Source organism: Bactrocera neohumeralis, chromosome 6 (assembly GCF_024586455.1).
Source record: "Bactrocera neohumeralis isolate Rockhampton chromosome 6, APGP_CSIRO_Bneo_wtdbg2-racon-allhic-juicebox.fasta_v2, whole genome shotgun sequence".
Lineage (NCBI taxonomy): Eukaryota > Metazoa > Arthropoda > Insecta > Diptera > Tephritidae > Bactrocera > Bactrocera neohumeralis.
Window position 1 is genome coordinate 69887966 of NC_065923.1, and position 15868 is coordinate 69903833.

Consider the following 15868-nt stretch of genomic DNA (forward strand, 5'->3'; position numbering starts at 1 on the left):
GAAACAAGAAACTCTTTTAAAAAGATAGCATTTAAAAAATATTACTCATAATTATACTTATTAGAAATTACTATTGATTTACAGTTAATATTCCCTGTCGAAACTATAATACTTAAAAAGTACGTTTTCCAAAACTAATATGCAACCCTAGGCGACATACATACCAAACGAGAAGTGTTCGGTATGCAGAAGGAATAGTGGTGAGCAGAAGAAAAAATAGTAGTTCTTTGTTTCGTCATCGGTTTTTGACAATTTTTGAACATTTAACTTGTGTATTTGTGGTGTAAAATATGAAATATCAGTAGTAGAACAAGTAAATAATAATAATTCATTAAATATTTATGTGAAAAACATAAGCAACGTATGAAAAAAACACTTTCGTATGTGCTGCAGTTGGATATGGAAAATAGAAAAAACTTACATTGCATTTGGTGAATATGGAAAAAAAGAGAAGTAGATGAAAGCGTATGAAATAAAGCAGCAATGAAATTTAGGTGATCGAATATAAATACATATATACATATGTATATATAGAAAGAGTGTTAGAGGAGGGGCAGGTTATGTAGAAGTAAATAACAGGAAGTATAAAAGTACACAGAAACAAAAGTGCAACTGTTATGTGCTGCTGAAGACTTTTGTGCTGTGGGAGAAAAAAAAATATTAAAACAACTATATATAACAATATCGCCGATAGTCCATTTATTGTGACATATTTATGTAGCCATCGTAAAAGAAAATGAAGAATGCAATTTAAATACGCATGTATTTATTGATGTGGATACTTAAAATTATATGTATGTGTACTTTTATATATATTTTTATTAACCCTTGAAGTATATACTAACATAACAACTTCAATAATACGATGTTGAATGTTATATTTTTGATGTAATTAAATTAATTGCAAAGAACAAACTATAATTTAATTGTAAAATTATAAACGATATTAATTACTTTACATTTAAAAGGAGTGGATATACATAAATAAATTGTGCTAAAATTTAGAGTATTTGTGAAAAGTGAAGAAAATATATGTTACTAAAGTGCGTATAAAATTAACTTGAAACGAAAGATAATTCATCGCTTCGAGGAAAAACAAATCGTACGTAATTGTCATTTTTCTCAAATACATTCATTTGTTTATGCTTTGTATGTTCATCAATATAATAAAACCTGTCTTTAATAATTTTATAATTTTCCTTTTACCTTTATACGGCACCTTCATTAAAATACATACATATACATACATGGTTATAAGTACATATATACTACATCGTTGCTTTAGATTGTCATTTACATACAAACATATTTATCTCTTCACACAACATATGTGTGTATATTAAATAACGCGTAATATTGTAATAATTGAAAGTCTGGAGTCTTTTAGAAAGGGGTTACTTAGTGAAATTTTAGTAGCCAATAACTGAAACCGTGTGTTCACAAAAGCTTCCATAGGACTTAATGTTAAAATTACATATTAGCTCAGGGAATAAATGTTCTCTTTACTTTTGAAAAACTTCACTTAATTATTTGCACTTAAAATGCATATGTATATTGTTAAATATAATTTCTTTAAGTACCATATTTCAGGAAAATTTCGCAAGTTTTTTTTGTTCACATCCAAAATATATGTATATAATTTAAAATAAACTTTTCCTTATTATTGAATTTCAACACTCAAATGTCTAATGTCTAATATTTTTGTATTTTCTTCTCTGTTATCAGCATTGTAATTTGTGTTGGCGTATTACTGAGGTAAACAACAATTTCAAATAATAGCTGTCAAATACACGACAAGAAGCATATGTACATCAAAGAAAAACGTACATTTATTTTGTGAAGCAGGCGATACCGCTCAGAGCAGCTGCTAAAGCAGAGGTGAGTACTTTGGACGTAAAATGTTGGGAGTTGCACTCAATTGTAAATACCTACTACGGTTCTCTAACAAAATGATTAATATATGTATGTAGGTAAGAGCACCTAAGTCGGTTGAGCAGAGAGACAAACAATTATAATCTCAACGGCAGCAGTTGAAAAAGCTTGCGGACCTGAGAATTAAAGAGAGCGTTTTAGCGCGACGAGAGTGTTTTGTTGACGTGCGTGTAAGTAAAGAGACTCAAAATTGATAGAAATAACAAGAAGGCTGCTGCAACTGGTACCTCTTCCGAGGACCAGCCGCCGCGCAAAAAAGGACGACGTTCAGCAGCAGGATCATCGGCAGCAGCCGCAGCGGGAGCTTCGATAACGACGACCGGATCCGCAGCAGCAGCAGTAACTGATACAAGTGGAAGTAGTAGTCTCAGTACGATTGCGTCTATTGACGCAGACACAGCGTCGACTTCACGAGCGGCACAACAGCAGCAATCAAATCAAAATATTCGTGAGAAACAAAATAGAGGTGAACCAAAAAGTAATAGTTGCGTAAACATCGAAACAAGCGAGAATTTACAAGAAAATACAACAGTAAGCACTTCGATTAGCAGTGATAATATTGTGAGCGTCGTCAGTGGCGCAGTCGTTGACCGTAACATTGAAGTACTTGAAAATAATATTAATAGTAATAGTGATAGCATAACTACGAATATGCAAAATTCAACACTGAATCCTACATTATCGAGCACATCCTCATCTGGATCGGGTTCGGTTGCGGGCTCCGCGTCAGTGTCCACGTCTGGTGGGCCTTCGGTTGGCACTTCAGCTGCAGCAAATTCGGCAAATGATGAAGTTGGTAGTACAGTAGGGCATATTGGTGACTCGCTAGCTAATTTACCTAGTTCTGTAAATTCATCAACGTCAACATCAAATGGCCACGACACAAAACACAATGGATTTACCGGTACCAATGAGAGTGGCACTGTGGACCTACAAAACAATCACGATCAATCAATCGTGCCTATAGCCAATCATAATTTGCATTTGGACAAGTCTAATCAGGAGATAATACGTTTGATTGGTCAATATTTGCAGGATATAGGATTGGAGAAGTCGGTAAAGACCTTAATGACAGAATCTGGTTGTTACTTGGAACATCCAGCTGCATCGAAATTTAGAGAGCATGTCTTGTCTGGAGAGTGGAACAAAGCTGACGTTGACTTAAAGGTGAGTGGGCACCAATTAAGGAAAGTGCCAAAATTCATTATTATAGTAGATTTAAAAAATTAAATTAAGACCTTATAATATTTGTTTGCTCATTTTGCTTTTCTAATTTTGGATTATTTAACGACGTTTTGAACTTTAATTTTGGCTAATACCAAAATAATTACTGAACCAAACAACATTATCATATTTAAGACGTGTTTATTGCTATGGTGTGTTTAAATATATATTATTCACAATGTTTTGCTCACAACTATTGTCTCTTAAAGTTGCATACCCACTTCCCATTAGTCTTTCTGTATTAGTAGAGCCAACGTCCAATGCACTCACTAACCATTGCCCTCTATTCGCACCCGCTCCAGTGCTACAAAACTTTTTTGTACAGAAACCTATACATCAAGATATTTTATTTTGTTAACTCTTCTTGTGGACGATTGTTTACATTCCACTAAAATAGCAGAAAAAAGCTAACTGCGTCAAAAACCCAAAAGAATTGGTGAATAAGTTGAAAAATGCTACCAACAAGAGTAAATTGATTGACATCTGGAGGAGAGCAGCGACAGCTAATATGCCAATGAGTGCCAGCTTTTACTTTTTCACATTTTTTATTAGTGTGTGTGTGCGTTCTGTAAAAGCTTTTGGCGATTGCGCGCGCTCACTTGATGACTGGCTGGCTTTATGGTTTTATTTATAAGCGTAACCAACAGGCAAATATGTATGTATGTATGTATAAAAAATTACAAAAACAGAAAATTGAAGTAAACCAAAGCAAATTGTAGCAAAACAAAGAAATCGAGTGGAAGATGTACAAAGAACCCACACTGAAAAGCTAACAAAAAACATACACACACATACTTACATGTAGAAAATGTACAATGCCATATAAAAACTGATTCACTGCGTACGCTCTAGGTGGATAGACTGATTTTGTCAGGTGTTTAATATGCATACATGTACATATGTACATGTGTAAATGTATATTTCATGCGATTGCAATCATGCATTTCCTAATAATGAGTCGCAAATTGTTTAATATCCATAATATGTTAAAAATTGCTTAGATTGTTATTAACTACAGTTTGAGGCATAGTTCAAGTAATATTGTTACACCATTGGCACAACTTGACTTATGTACCATATGCATTGTCTACTTTAGTTAGTGTGTTTTTCTAGTAGTTTGCTTAGCTTGGCTACGCATGATGAACTTCTTTGCTGATATTCTAGTGTATGATGGTTCATACATACATACATATGTACATGGTAAACCATGATGGGGGTGGGTGTTTTGTGCGTTGTAGAAATGTGTCTATCGAAACAAAGGAACTGCAGAAGTGCTTGTGATTTTACATGCTCAATGTAAAAGTATTCATAATAGCAGCTGATTACCATGCATGTCGGGTCAATGTGCTCATATTTAGCTTTGTTGTATAAAATGTTATTCGAGAAAAGAGAGTACAGCGACAATAGCTAGCAAAGGCTTTACCTCACACCAGCTAGAAATTAGAGTTGGGATTTTTGAAGACGATTGATGTGTTTCGCATTTAGTTCCAATATATTATTTTTATAAATTTTTTTGTTTTGTAATTCACTATGTTTAAGCGCTCGATTCTCATTTCGTAACTCAGCAGAATTTTTTATTAAGTTCGAAATGCATACGAATTCTATTATTTTTTATGATTTTTTTTATATTTGTGCTGTTACATCTTTGTATTTTCGAATACTACCTCGAAAATGTAAACGTGCCTGTTTGGCGTATTTTAGTGATGTTGTTTGTAGTTCTATTCCCTTCGTTCCCTACCTACTTTGATTGTTTGAGTGATGTTGTAAGTAGCTGTCTGTCAATCGCTTTGTTTGAGCGCTACTCTCTTCATAAAACGTTTACAAGGAAGCTACAACAAAATTGTTTGATTGATTAATAAACGGTATAACTATTTTACCGCTATCTTATTATGCCAATTTATTGTAATTATGGGATTATTTGTTCGATTCTCTACTCCCAAAGCTTAGCCAATATAAGGAAGGTCGTATTTTAGTCAAGAGCGCAGTTCCAACCATTTTATTTTAGTATTAAGATATTTGAATTCTGTTTGAATTATTTCTAATACGATCTGATCGCTTTCGAGTTGTATTTGCAGTTTATTCTTAATATTTTACACCAAGTGTATGGTAATTACATCGTCAACGCCACAACGACTTTAACATTGTATTTTTTAACTCAAGTTCAGTTACGTTTATGGTATAAATTTAGCATGGTAATTTAATGACGTTGACAAATAAACTATAATTATTTTACACGTCATTTTGGTTTTAATATTGCTTTTTGTTATTTGTATAATATTTTATAACTTGCATTTGTTTATATCGTAATACTCATTGCTTGTGCATATACATATATATTTTTTAAGAGCTTGATAACTTTTTTAAAAAAAAAAACGCATAAAATTTGCAAAATCTCATCGGTTCTTTATTTGAAACGTTAGATTGGTTCATGACATTTACTTTTTGAAGATAATTTCATTTAAATGTTGACCGCGGCTGCGTTTTAGGTGGTCCATTCGGAAAGTCCAATTTTGGGCAACTTTTTCGAGCATTTCGGCCGGAATAGCCCGAATTTCTTCGGAAATGTTGTCTTCCAAAGCTGGAATAGTTGCTGGCTTATTTCTGTAGACTTTAGACTTGACGTAGCCCCACAAAAAATAGTCTAAAGGCGTTAAATCGCATGATCTTGGTGGCCAACTTACGGGTCCATTTCTTGAGATGAATTGTTCTCCGAAGTTTTCCCTCAAAATGGCCATAGAATCGCGAGCTGTGTGGCATGTAGCGCCATCTTGTTGAAACCACATGTCAACCAAGTTCAGTTCTTCCATTTTTGGCAACAAAAAGTTTGTTAGCATCGAACGATAGCGATCGCCATTCACCGTAACGTTGCGTCCAACAGCATCTTTGAAAAAATACGGTCCAATGATTCCACCAGCGTACAAACCACACCAAACAGTGCATTTTTCGGGATGCATGGGCAGTTCTTGAACAAGATCATGGTTGCTTTCACCCTTTAGACTATTTTTTGTTTACGTCAAGTCCAGTCAACAGAAATAAGCCTCATCGCTGAACAAAATTTGTCGATAAAATATTCCGGCCGAAATGCTCGAAAAAGTTGCCCAAAATTGGACTTTCCGAATGGACCACCTAAGACGCAGCCGCGGTCAACATTTAAATGAAATTATCTTCAAAAAGTAAATGTCATGAACCAATTTAACGTTTCAAATAAAGAACCGATGAGATTTTGCAAATTTTATGCGTTTTTTTTTAAAAAAAGTTATCAAGCTCTTAAAAAATCACCCGATTTTAAGAGCGTAATTCATTGCTTCTTATGCATATATATACATATATATTTTTCACATTCGACGGTGTCAACAATCGTTTTCTTGTCGTACGACTAATTTCTGTATTGAAGCAGTTTTAAAATATACCTTCCAAAGACTATTTTTAGAAATACGTACATGCATTTCTACATATGCCAACAAAAAATGTAAAACTCACGTGTACTCCAATGTAAGATGTTTTCCTCAATAAAATATGTGGTCCATGACCATATATACTCTCTCTGCATAACGTCAGAGTAATCCAGGGAGCACCTGCGAGAGATTACTTTGTGTATAAAAGGAAATCGATACAATCCATATGTTTATATGATTTTTATTTTCATTTAAATAAAAATAATAATAAAATTTACGGATTTATTAAAAAAAAAAAGAATAAAAAAAAATTCACTCCCTACTTTTGATCTTTACGAATTTTGAAATAATATTTAAAATTTTCCAAAATTCGAGACAGGCGCGGTAGAGTGATGTACTATTTAACAAAGATTTTTTTTAATCAAATTTCAAAGGAATTGATTAAGTAGAACTTGAGATATCATGTCAACCACCTCAAAAAAGTAGTTTCGAAAACAACACGTTTAAAGTTTCGTCGTTCGCTAAACCGGTACGGCCACGACACTAAAACGGCTACAACTTCAAAAATGATTTTAATTTTGAAAAATTGTTTTAGTAAGATTTTTTTAAATATTTTAAAATTTTTAGACTAGAATACCTTAATATGTTAAATCGATAATAAAAATTGTAACACTATCTTACAATTAAACTCGAATGAATTTGAATTTTTTTTCTATCAACAATAGGAACTTGAACCACTCATTGACAATGGCAAACCATCGACTATCATCGAAATGAAATTTTTACTATTAGAGCAGAAGTACTTGGAATTTTTAGATGATGGCTGTCCATTGGATGCTTTGCATGTGCTACGCAATGAACTTACACCGCTACAACACAACACTTCACGTGTTCACCAACTTTCCTCATATATGATGTGTTCGAATAATCATGATCTCTATCAACGCGCCAAATGGGAGGGCAAAGGCATATTATCACGTGCTGTGGTTATGGACCGTCTGCAGGCATTCCTACCACCAACAGTAATGATGCCACCACGCCGTTTACGCCACTTACTCCAGCAGGCTGTTGAATTGCAATCGGAACATTGCGATTTTCATGACATGGCGTTTAAAACAAATTTACAAAACATCTCATTGCTCACTGATCACACCTGTGACACAGATGGTTTTCCTATGCAAACTATACAGGTGCTCACCGATCATTGTGATGAGGTTTGGTATTGTAAATTCTCCCCAGATGGCCTTAAACTCGCTACAGGTAGCAAAGACTCCAGCGTTATCATTTGGGATGTGGATCCATATAAGTTGACACTAAAGCATCGTCGCATATTGGAAGCGCAATCCAATATAAGCGTAGCTTTTGTTAGCTGGAGTCCAGATTCGAAATTATTATTGGTGGGTGGACCTGATGATACACCCGAAATAAGCATATGGAATGTGGACGATGGCAAATTAATTCTGAAAATGTCGCAATCAGTAGATGATAGCCTGTCATGTGGTGCTTTCAGTCGTGATGGTAGTCGCTTCGTTTGTGGCGGCCAAAAAGGGCAGTTCTACTTGTGCGATTTGAGTGGATCAATTCTTAATACTTGGGAAGGCGTACGGATTAATAGCGTTGCCTATCGCGCTGATAATAAGACTATAATAGCATCAGATAATCACTATCGTATCAGAGGGTAAGTTTCCTTGAAAGTCTTAAAAGATTTTTGTATTTTTTTGAGTGGAAGCATAAAGAACTCTAATTTTTTTAGAGCTTTTTATAAAGTGTGTCTTTACTTTAATTTTATTATATTTTTCCCATTTCGTTAATTTGCAGCTACAACTTCGAAGACCCCGGTACAGATTTCGATATTCTCAAAGAACCGCACCCGATAATGACATTTACCGTAAATTCTGCCGATCGTCTGGCCTTGCTCAACATTTCCAGCCAAGGACTACATTTATGGGATTTGGAAGACAAGTGTTTAGTACGTCGGTTTCAGGGCATACGTCAAAGCAAATTCGCCATACATTCATGCTTTGGTGGGGTAAATGAAAGTTTTGTGGCGAGTGGTAGCGAAGATAAACTGGTTTGTATTTGGCATATAAAGCGCGAGGAGCCGTTGGGCAAACTGGCCGGTCATACAAAAACAGTAAATTGTGTCTCCTGGAATCCTATGTTTCCGTCCCTCTTGGCATCAGCTAGTGACGATGCCACCGTACGTATTTGGGGCCCGAAATCGCACAGTGCCAATGCCACACCCGAAAGTGATGACTGTTCGTCTTGTTCATCATCATCGTCGTGGAATATGACATCGTAATTTAGCACACTTACGCATATACACACCATAAAAGCGGTAATCTATAGAAAAAGCACACACTCGCTATAGCCACTTAGATAAAACAACTAAAATAGCAATACAATAGTAATTAATCTATAAAGAAGGTTAATGGACAAAACAAAACAAAAATTAATTGAAAATTAACAGGCAAGCAGCAATTATCATTTAAAAATAAAACTATTATAAGAAAATAAAATATTTATATGAAATTTATTAAAAAACTGCAAAAGTAAAAGGGGTGCGTGAAGTGCTTGCTGCACTTTTCGAAATTGACTTCGAAAAAAATGCTTGGCTAAATATCGCCACATTTAATGATTAGATTAAACGAGTTGATGGGGGCACGTCAGTTAAATAATTTCGCCATTAGATTTTAAGACAGGCAAAACAAGAAGAGCACAATGTGCCCATTGTTTCTTTTCAAATATTAACTTTCTAAATGTAAGGGCCACAAATAAAATGCATACAGTTATACAAAATGTATGTTACAAACAAATAATAGCAAGAAATAATTAAAACGGAGAATTCGCTACAAAAAAATAAATAATTATGAAAAATATAAGTAAGCCTGAAAGCAATGAGAACTAAAATTCATTTAATTGAAGGGAAAATAAACGAATAAATACGAAACTAAGAAAAAATTATATATAATAATTAAACTGGTTTAAAATTAATATATGAAATAAGCGTTAATAGTAATTAAACGAAAATTAGTACTGCAAGGGGATAGCACGGATATTTGCAGTGGCGTGCATAAATTGAAATATTTAAAACAACTCATTTAAATAATCTAATTTTTTAAACATAACAATGTAACCTGTTTTGAGTATTATGCTCAATGTTGACAGCGAAAAACTCGATAAACCCACACTATCCCTTCTTAAACAGTTACTTTAAATATTACAGAATTCTTTAAAGTTTAACTGTCATTCGCGTTTAGCAATCTTTTTAACATGTTGAGGTTTTATAATTTTTTTATATGTGTGCGTTTTTTGTTATTTTTTACACTCAAGCAAATAGTATACATAATAAGTAAATAAATAATAAATATTTTTAACTTGACAATTTATATGTTCTGTTTAGCAATAATAACAACATAGCTCTTAAGCTAGAATTAATATACGAAGTAAGAAACAATTAATGCGCCTTTTTTAATTAATTTTAATAATTTAAAGATATATATGTATATATAATTTTTTAAAAATGAAGTGTACCATGAACTTATGTGCGCCACTATGTTCAACTGTGCTACTTTCCCTTCTTAGTTATTTAAAAATTATATATGAAATAAGAACTGTTCTTAAGTGATTACATAATAGTATATAGAACATATATAGATACATATATATATATATACCGGAAGTAAAAATATATTAAAAATGGGCGGGAAATGCTAAACAATATATGCACGTAAGGCCAGCCTCCACAACTTATTACAAAAAACAAAAAAAAATATCGAACAGCGTAGATTAACAACGTGTCAAGAATGTAATAAATTATTAGCAGAGATTTCATGCACACAAGCAAACAAAAAATTAAATATTATATGCATAGTGATAAATCAAAATTGACATACAAACCTATTAAAATAATATACAAGCAGTGCATTAAAATGTGAAAATTAATGAACGATTTAACGTATGTACATACATATGTATGTACACTATATACAGACACAAACTTATCTGTTTATGTAGACATATATAAAGAACATTTTTAATTACGGTATTTAAGTGAATGATAATAAATTACGTTTATATAAGACATATATTTTGTATAGCAATCCTTTTTTCGCTGTGGGTGGGTGAAAAATTCAACTTGGTGGATGATGGCCAATTTAAATATTCTTCAAGATTATTTGCAAACATTACTATTTTTTATTTTGAATTCAGATATCTCGAGCTTGGAGTTAAAACCAAATCCCTTAATTGTGCCGTGTTTAAAAGATGAACATTAGAAAAAATATTGGTTATGTTCAATAACACATAACTGCCTTTAGCAAACTATCGGTGGAAACGGATATAGATGCTTACTCTTCATTTTTAAAATTTGAAGGTACTTACATATGTATTCATTTGTCAAATGATGTCAAATTTTTTAAAGATAAAATGTGCAGCGTGTAATAGTAAAACAAGTATCGATAATCTTACGAGTAAACATAAATCTCCCTATGTATTATATATTTTTTTAACTTTCGTAAAGCAGCGAATTTATTATATATGTTTAATATTATAATTACTTTTTTATTCAAAAATATAATTCTAAATATACAGACATATGGCGCTTAATATACTCATTTGCTAGATACACGGGCAATATAATGAAAAACGATCGCAGCTTTTGAACATTTCCAACAATTGCATAAATATACACCAAAGCAAGTAAATGGTGACCTTTAACCAATATTTGATGGATGTTGGCACCTAAATCTGTAGTATTCTCACGCCACACTATCAGCGGAAGGAGGAAAATTTTCGAAAAATTTGCTATTGTCAACGCTTTTAATAAAATTAAAGCAAATTTATTATAACCAGTGCTTTCAACCAATCGCGGATTATGTACACAAGTCACAGCAAACAAAATCAAAGTAGTAATGCAGTAATCTGAAAAGAAAATGAAAATAAGGTGTTGGAATGTATTAAACTGTTTTGAGAATAGCAGAGCTTTATTTAAATAAACATATTCTTTTGAATCATTTACCAATTATATTTTGCAAGCAGCATATATAAAAGCCCTTTTCGCTGATAATTTCATTTTGCAAAGCGTCCTGTTTATTGCTTCCTTTCTGTCTCCATAATGCGAAAGACTCTAGCAGCAGCAACACAAGTGATAACTTCCAATTCAGCTAATGGTTACATGTTCCTCATATTTAGTTCATCAAATTTTTTTTAAGTTTACGGCTTATTACCTTAAAATCACGGTTATGTAGCATATGCCTATAAGACTCTTGGGACAATAGCATCGCATCCACCAGGATTATTATCGGATCAAATTCAATATATTTGTCCGCCACTTTGTGACAATTTTCCTAATGTTAATAATAAAAAATTCGCCAGTAAAATAGTAAATAATATTTTGGTACCTATTTTATGTATGGACATACGCATTGGTTTGTTTTGATTGCAGTGTTACTATACTTTCTATACAATTCGGCTATAGGATGCCCACAATTTATGCAAACATATTGCTTTTGCTGCTTTGAGTATGCAGGTTTTAACTGTGACGTTAGCTTTCCCATTTTTATCCAATATTATATATTTATTATATATATACTTTATTATGCGGCAGAAGGTTTCGGTATTCGCAACACCTTTTATTTTGTATTTTTATCATACTTCTTCTTCACTTTATACGTAAATAAACCTTACTGACATATACATAAACATTTAAAAATTAAAAATATAAAACATTTTTTAAAAACTTAATTCAATTAACAACTACCATAACTAAATTTACGGAAGGCACTGATTATATATAAATTATTGTACATAATTTTTATATTATATTTTTTTTTTGTAATTTTCTCTTTGAAGGCAGGAAACTCTATTATAAACAGCTGATTCACAAAACTGTTTTTGACAGCATGATTTTTTAAATTCGCTTATTCTATTATGACGAAATTCATTACCTTGTTTTAATTCTATGCTGATTAAAGTTTTATAAAAATGTTGGAGAAAGTGAAACATGTGATATTAATTTTATCCGGAAAAGGAGGTGTGGGCAAATCTACTGTTAGCACACAACTTGCACTAGCGTTGCGGGAAAGCGGTTTGAAGGTGCCTTAAATATTAAACAGAATAAATTATTTGAATCCCATTATTTTGTAGGTTGGCCTACTAGATATAGATTTATGTGGTCCAAGTGTTCCTTTCCTCCTTGGTTTAGAACAAAGTGATGTCTATCAATGTGATGAAGGCTGGGTGCCCATTTACACTGGGGAAGATAAAACTCTCGCTGTCATGTCAATTGGTTTTTTATTGAAAAATCGCAATGATCCCGTAATTTGGAGAGGCCCTAAGAAAACCATGATGATACGACAGTTTTTAACCGATGTCAAATGGGACGATTTGGACTACTTGATTATTGATACCCCACCAGGAACTTCAGATGAACACATAACAGTGATGGAATGCATGAGGGATGTAAAATGTGATGGTGCTATTATGGTTACTACCCCACAGGGCGTCGCTTTAGATGATGTACGAAAGGAACTGACCTTTTGTCGTAAAACCGGTGTCAAAGTGTTGGGCATTGTGGAAAATATGAGTGGGTATGTTGGTATATTAAAAAAAAAGTTTTGTAATGTGCTACGATTCATTTATTTGTTATAGATTCGTATGCCCAAAATGCAGCAACTGCACAAATATATTTTCCTCTGATGGGGGCGTTGAGTTGGCTAAACGAGCTGGTGTTCCACATCTGGGAACATTACCAATTGATCCACGAATTAATGTATTAGTGGGTACGACACGATCTGTGCTTACGGAATTACCGGATTCCAACACAGCGAAAATATTTAAGTCAATTGCCGAGCAGATTACAAATGCCAATTCCGAATCTATTAGTACAGATTGAGAGCATATATTAACAATTTAATAGTAAACGTTGTGAATTTTTTAAAAATATTTGTATATGTATTTTTCTCTTTTTATTTTGTTCCTTATTCTTTATCGTGGACTACAGAAATCTGTATCAAAATTTTATCGAAATTCCGATAACCGATAAAATTATTTATGTATGTAGTTGGTAAAGAAATTTATTTATTTATGATTACTTTTATTTAAATAAGTGGAATTTTTTTTAATACCTGTTGGGGTTTCTAATAAACATCATATGTTTACCAAATTTATTAATTAAAAAATGTGTTATTAAGTTCTCAATTGAGGGTTAACTTATTTTTGAATGCAGCACTGTCGACGAATTAGAGAAATGTGGGAAATCGTTTTGACATTAGTTTTGCTATTGCAGCCAACTTCATGTATATATGTAAATTTTCACTTCTGCAAGAAAAAGTAAAACACCGTATATGTGCGCCAAACATTTACATTTTTCAGTAATATTTCAAGAAAAAGTTATAAATTTAATTCTAAAGTGCAATTTAATAATGCAAATACGCGATTCATAATATATTTTATAAATATATTCAGACATTTGTGAGAAAAGCGCGCTAAACTTCATGCGTTGAATGGGACAGTGAAGCACTAATCTTTGACGCCATGTTTAATTTCTAGCCATCAGCACTCCTATTAAATTATTGAAGGGGTGAGACGAGTAGGCCGGGTGGCAAGTTGTAGTGGAATGATTTAAGAAAATCTCAAGCGCAATTTTCAAGTGTTGAAAGAAGTGAGAAATTTATATAAATGCAATTCACATAAATTAATTAGTATTAGACGGTTGTATATAAGTACACAAAAATGGAAATATGAGCTTTCTCCAAATAATGGAATTGTTTGAAACTCTAAAAATAAATACCAATATAATTTATGCAACAAAAGCTACGTGAGAGTATGGCTCTCTAAACGATTACAGTATAAAGAGGATCAACAAAAACATTTACAAAAAGAGTAACGGCAACAAAACCAACAATAACTAGAAATGTATATAGATACTTGTACCCTAGTGGGAAAACCAGCGGACAGGTGAATTTGTTTAGTAAGTTTCCAACTGGTAAGCTTAGCAGTTGAGTACAACTTAACCTGGTCAAAAAAAGTACTCAAACTCAATTACGAAAAATATATTGTGGAAATGTTTATTTTCTTTTAAAAGTAAAAAACGGTAACTACGATTTTGAATGTTGTGTTATAGTAAAAGTTTTAATTCCTTTTAGAATAAACTCATACTCACGACTGGTGGTCGAATTTTAATAACACATTTAAAAATAAATTTTTGCTGAACACTTAGCCTTATAGAAATAAATGTACAAAAAATCATACTTTAAAACTCTAATATTTCAAATATGTTATGCCTAATTTTGAAAAGATTGCTTGTAACACAATTTAATGTTTCATGATTGTTTACATAAAAGAAAACGTAAAGAAAAAATTCGATATACAAAATTTCTAGTCTTCTAAATTAGCTTGTATGTTTTACGTAAAGTTTTAAATTATTCAATATGTTTTTCAGGCGCCGCATTTATAGCATCATGTGGGATAAAGAGGCCTCACAAATCAAAAAACCTGAGGACACCTCCGTCGAAGGAAATACCGAAAATGCCGCCTCACAATACTTCAAAACAAATAATTTATCAGAAAATGTTTCAGCGAGAGCAGAAACAGTGGTGGTTGCAACATATGTTGTCCGAGATGACGATGATTGCGCCGATAATAGAAAAAACGTAAATGATCGCCCAATGCCTTTGGCGGCAGAACAAAGCGATAACGACAATTTTCTGTCTATTGTACAATTATGCGATGGACCATCAGCAAGCTCCTTTTCACAGAAAAAAGAATTATCAAACGCGGTATCACATTCGCCAAAATTCTCAGATTCCAAATCTGTATTGCCAACATCAGCAGCAACTATGTCAGCTGCAGCTAAGGAAATAACTAACGCGGAGGACTCAATTGTATCTATTGATAATGATGAATTGCCATATAAAAATATAAATGCAAATATTAAAACTCTATCCTCTATGCAATCTAATAAACCAGTAATTCCATTAAAATATGACAGCTCAATAGCAAGAAAATCTGCTCAGAATGAACAGGTTCAAAGCGATAATGTGGCTGGACCACAAATACCGAGTTTGTATGACAAACAACTTACCCTACAAGCAGAAGATTTGCACGCGGCAACAAGAGAATATTCACCAGCAGTTTCCGTTGAAGATCTCACATTAGTGTCGGAAATGCGTGCGGGTTCGCCCACCCCATCAAGCATTACAAGTGCTTCAACCCTCCGAGCCGCAAGAGGTACGAGTGGACGTCGAACGGACTGCTTGCGACATATGAGACGACCACCCAAAGAACCTGAAGAATACCTAGATGCATTGTTTCCA

General features: G+C 33.0%; 4 protein-coding genes across 4 annotated transcripts in view; 3 read left to right on the forward strand and 1 right to left on the reverse strand.

Moving 5' to 3' along the window:
• The first annotated feature begins 1780 nt into the window (after positions 1–1780).
• Positions 1781–10639, forward strand: LOC126763269 (WD repeat-containing protein 26 homolog). Its single transcript, XM_050480588.1, has 4 exons — positions 1781–1878; positions 1971–3099; positions 7277–8229; positions 8370–10639. Exons 2-4 carry the CDS (start codon positions 2584–2586, stop codon positions 8851–8853), a joined length of 1953 nt encoding a protein of 650 aa, XP_050336545.1. The 5' UTR covers positions 1781–1878; positions 1971–2583; the 3' UTR covers positions 8854–10639.
• Positions 10640–11093: 454 nt separating this feature from the next.
• Positions 11094–12342, reverse strand: LOC126763271 (protein ARV1). The gene is made up of 4 exons (XM_050480590.1): positions 11975–12342; positions 11780–11899; positions 11572–11716; positions 11094–11474 (listed from the first exon to the last, which is right to left on the reverse strand). Exons 1-4 carry the CDS (start codon positions 12107–12109, stop codon positions 11119–11121), a joined length of 756 nt encoding a protein of 251 aa, XP_050336547.1. The 5' UTR covers positions 12110–12342; the 3' UTR covers positions 11094–11118.
• A 101-nt stretch (positions 12343–12443) lies between these two features.
• On the forward strand, positions 12444–13496 carry LOC126763270 (cytosolic Fe-S cluster assembly factor NUBP2 homolog). Its single transcript, XM_050480589.1, has 3 exons — positions 12444–12647; positions 12699–13141; positions 13203–13496. The coding sequence occupies exons 1-3, from the start codon at positions 12537–12539 to the stop codon at positions 13444–13446; spliced, it is 798 nt and encodes a 265-aa protein (XP_050336546.1). The 5' UTR covers positions 12444–12536; the 3' UTR covers positions 13447–13496.
• Positions 13497–13893: 397 nt separating this feature from the next.
• The window catches only part of LOC126763429 (uncharacterized), a 30304-nt gene continuing 28329 nt past the window's right edge, over positions 13894–15868 (forward strand). Inside the window, 2 exon segments of the mRNA XM_050480939.1 lie at positions 13894–14523; positions 14995–15868. Of these exon segments, the coding sequence (XP_050336896.1) occupies positions 15014–15868 (855 nt within the window). The 5' untranslated portion in view covers positions 13894–14523; positions 14995–15013.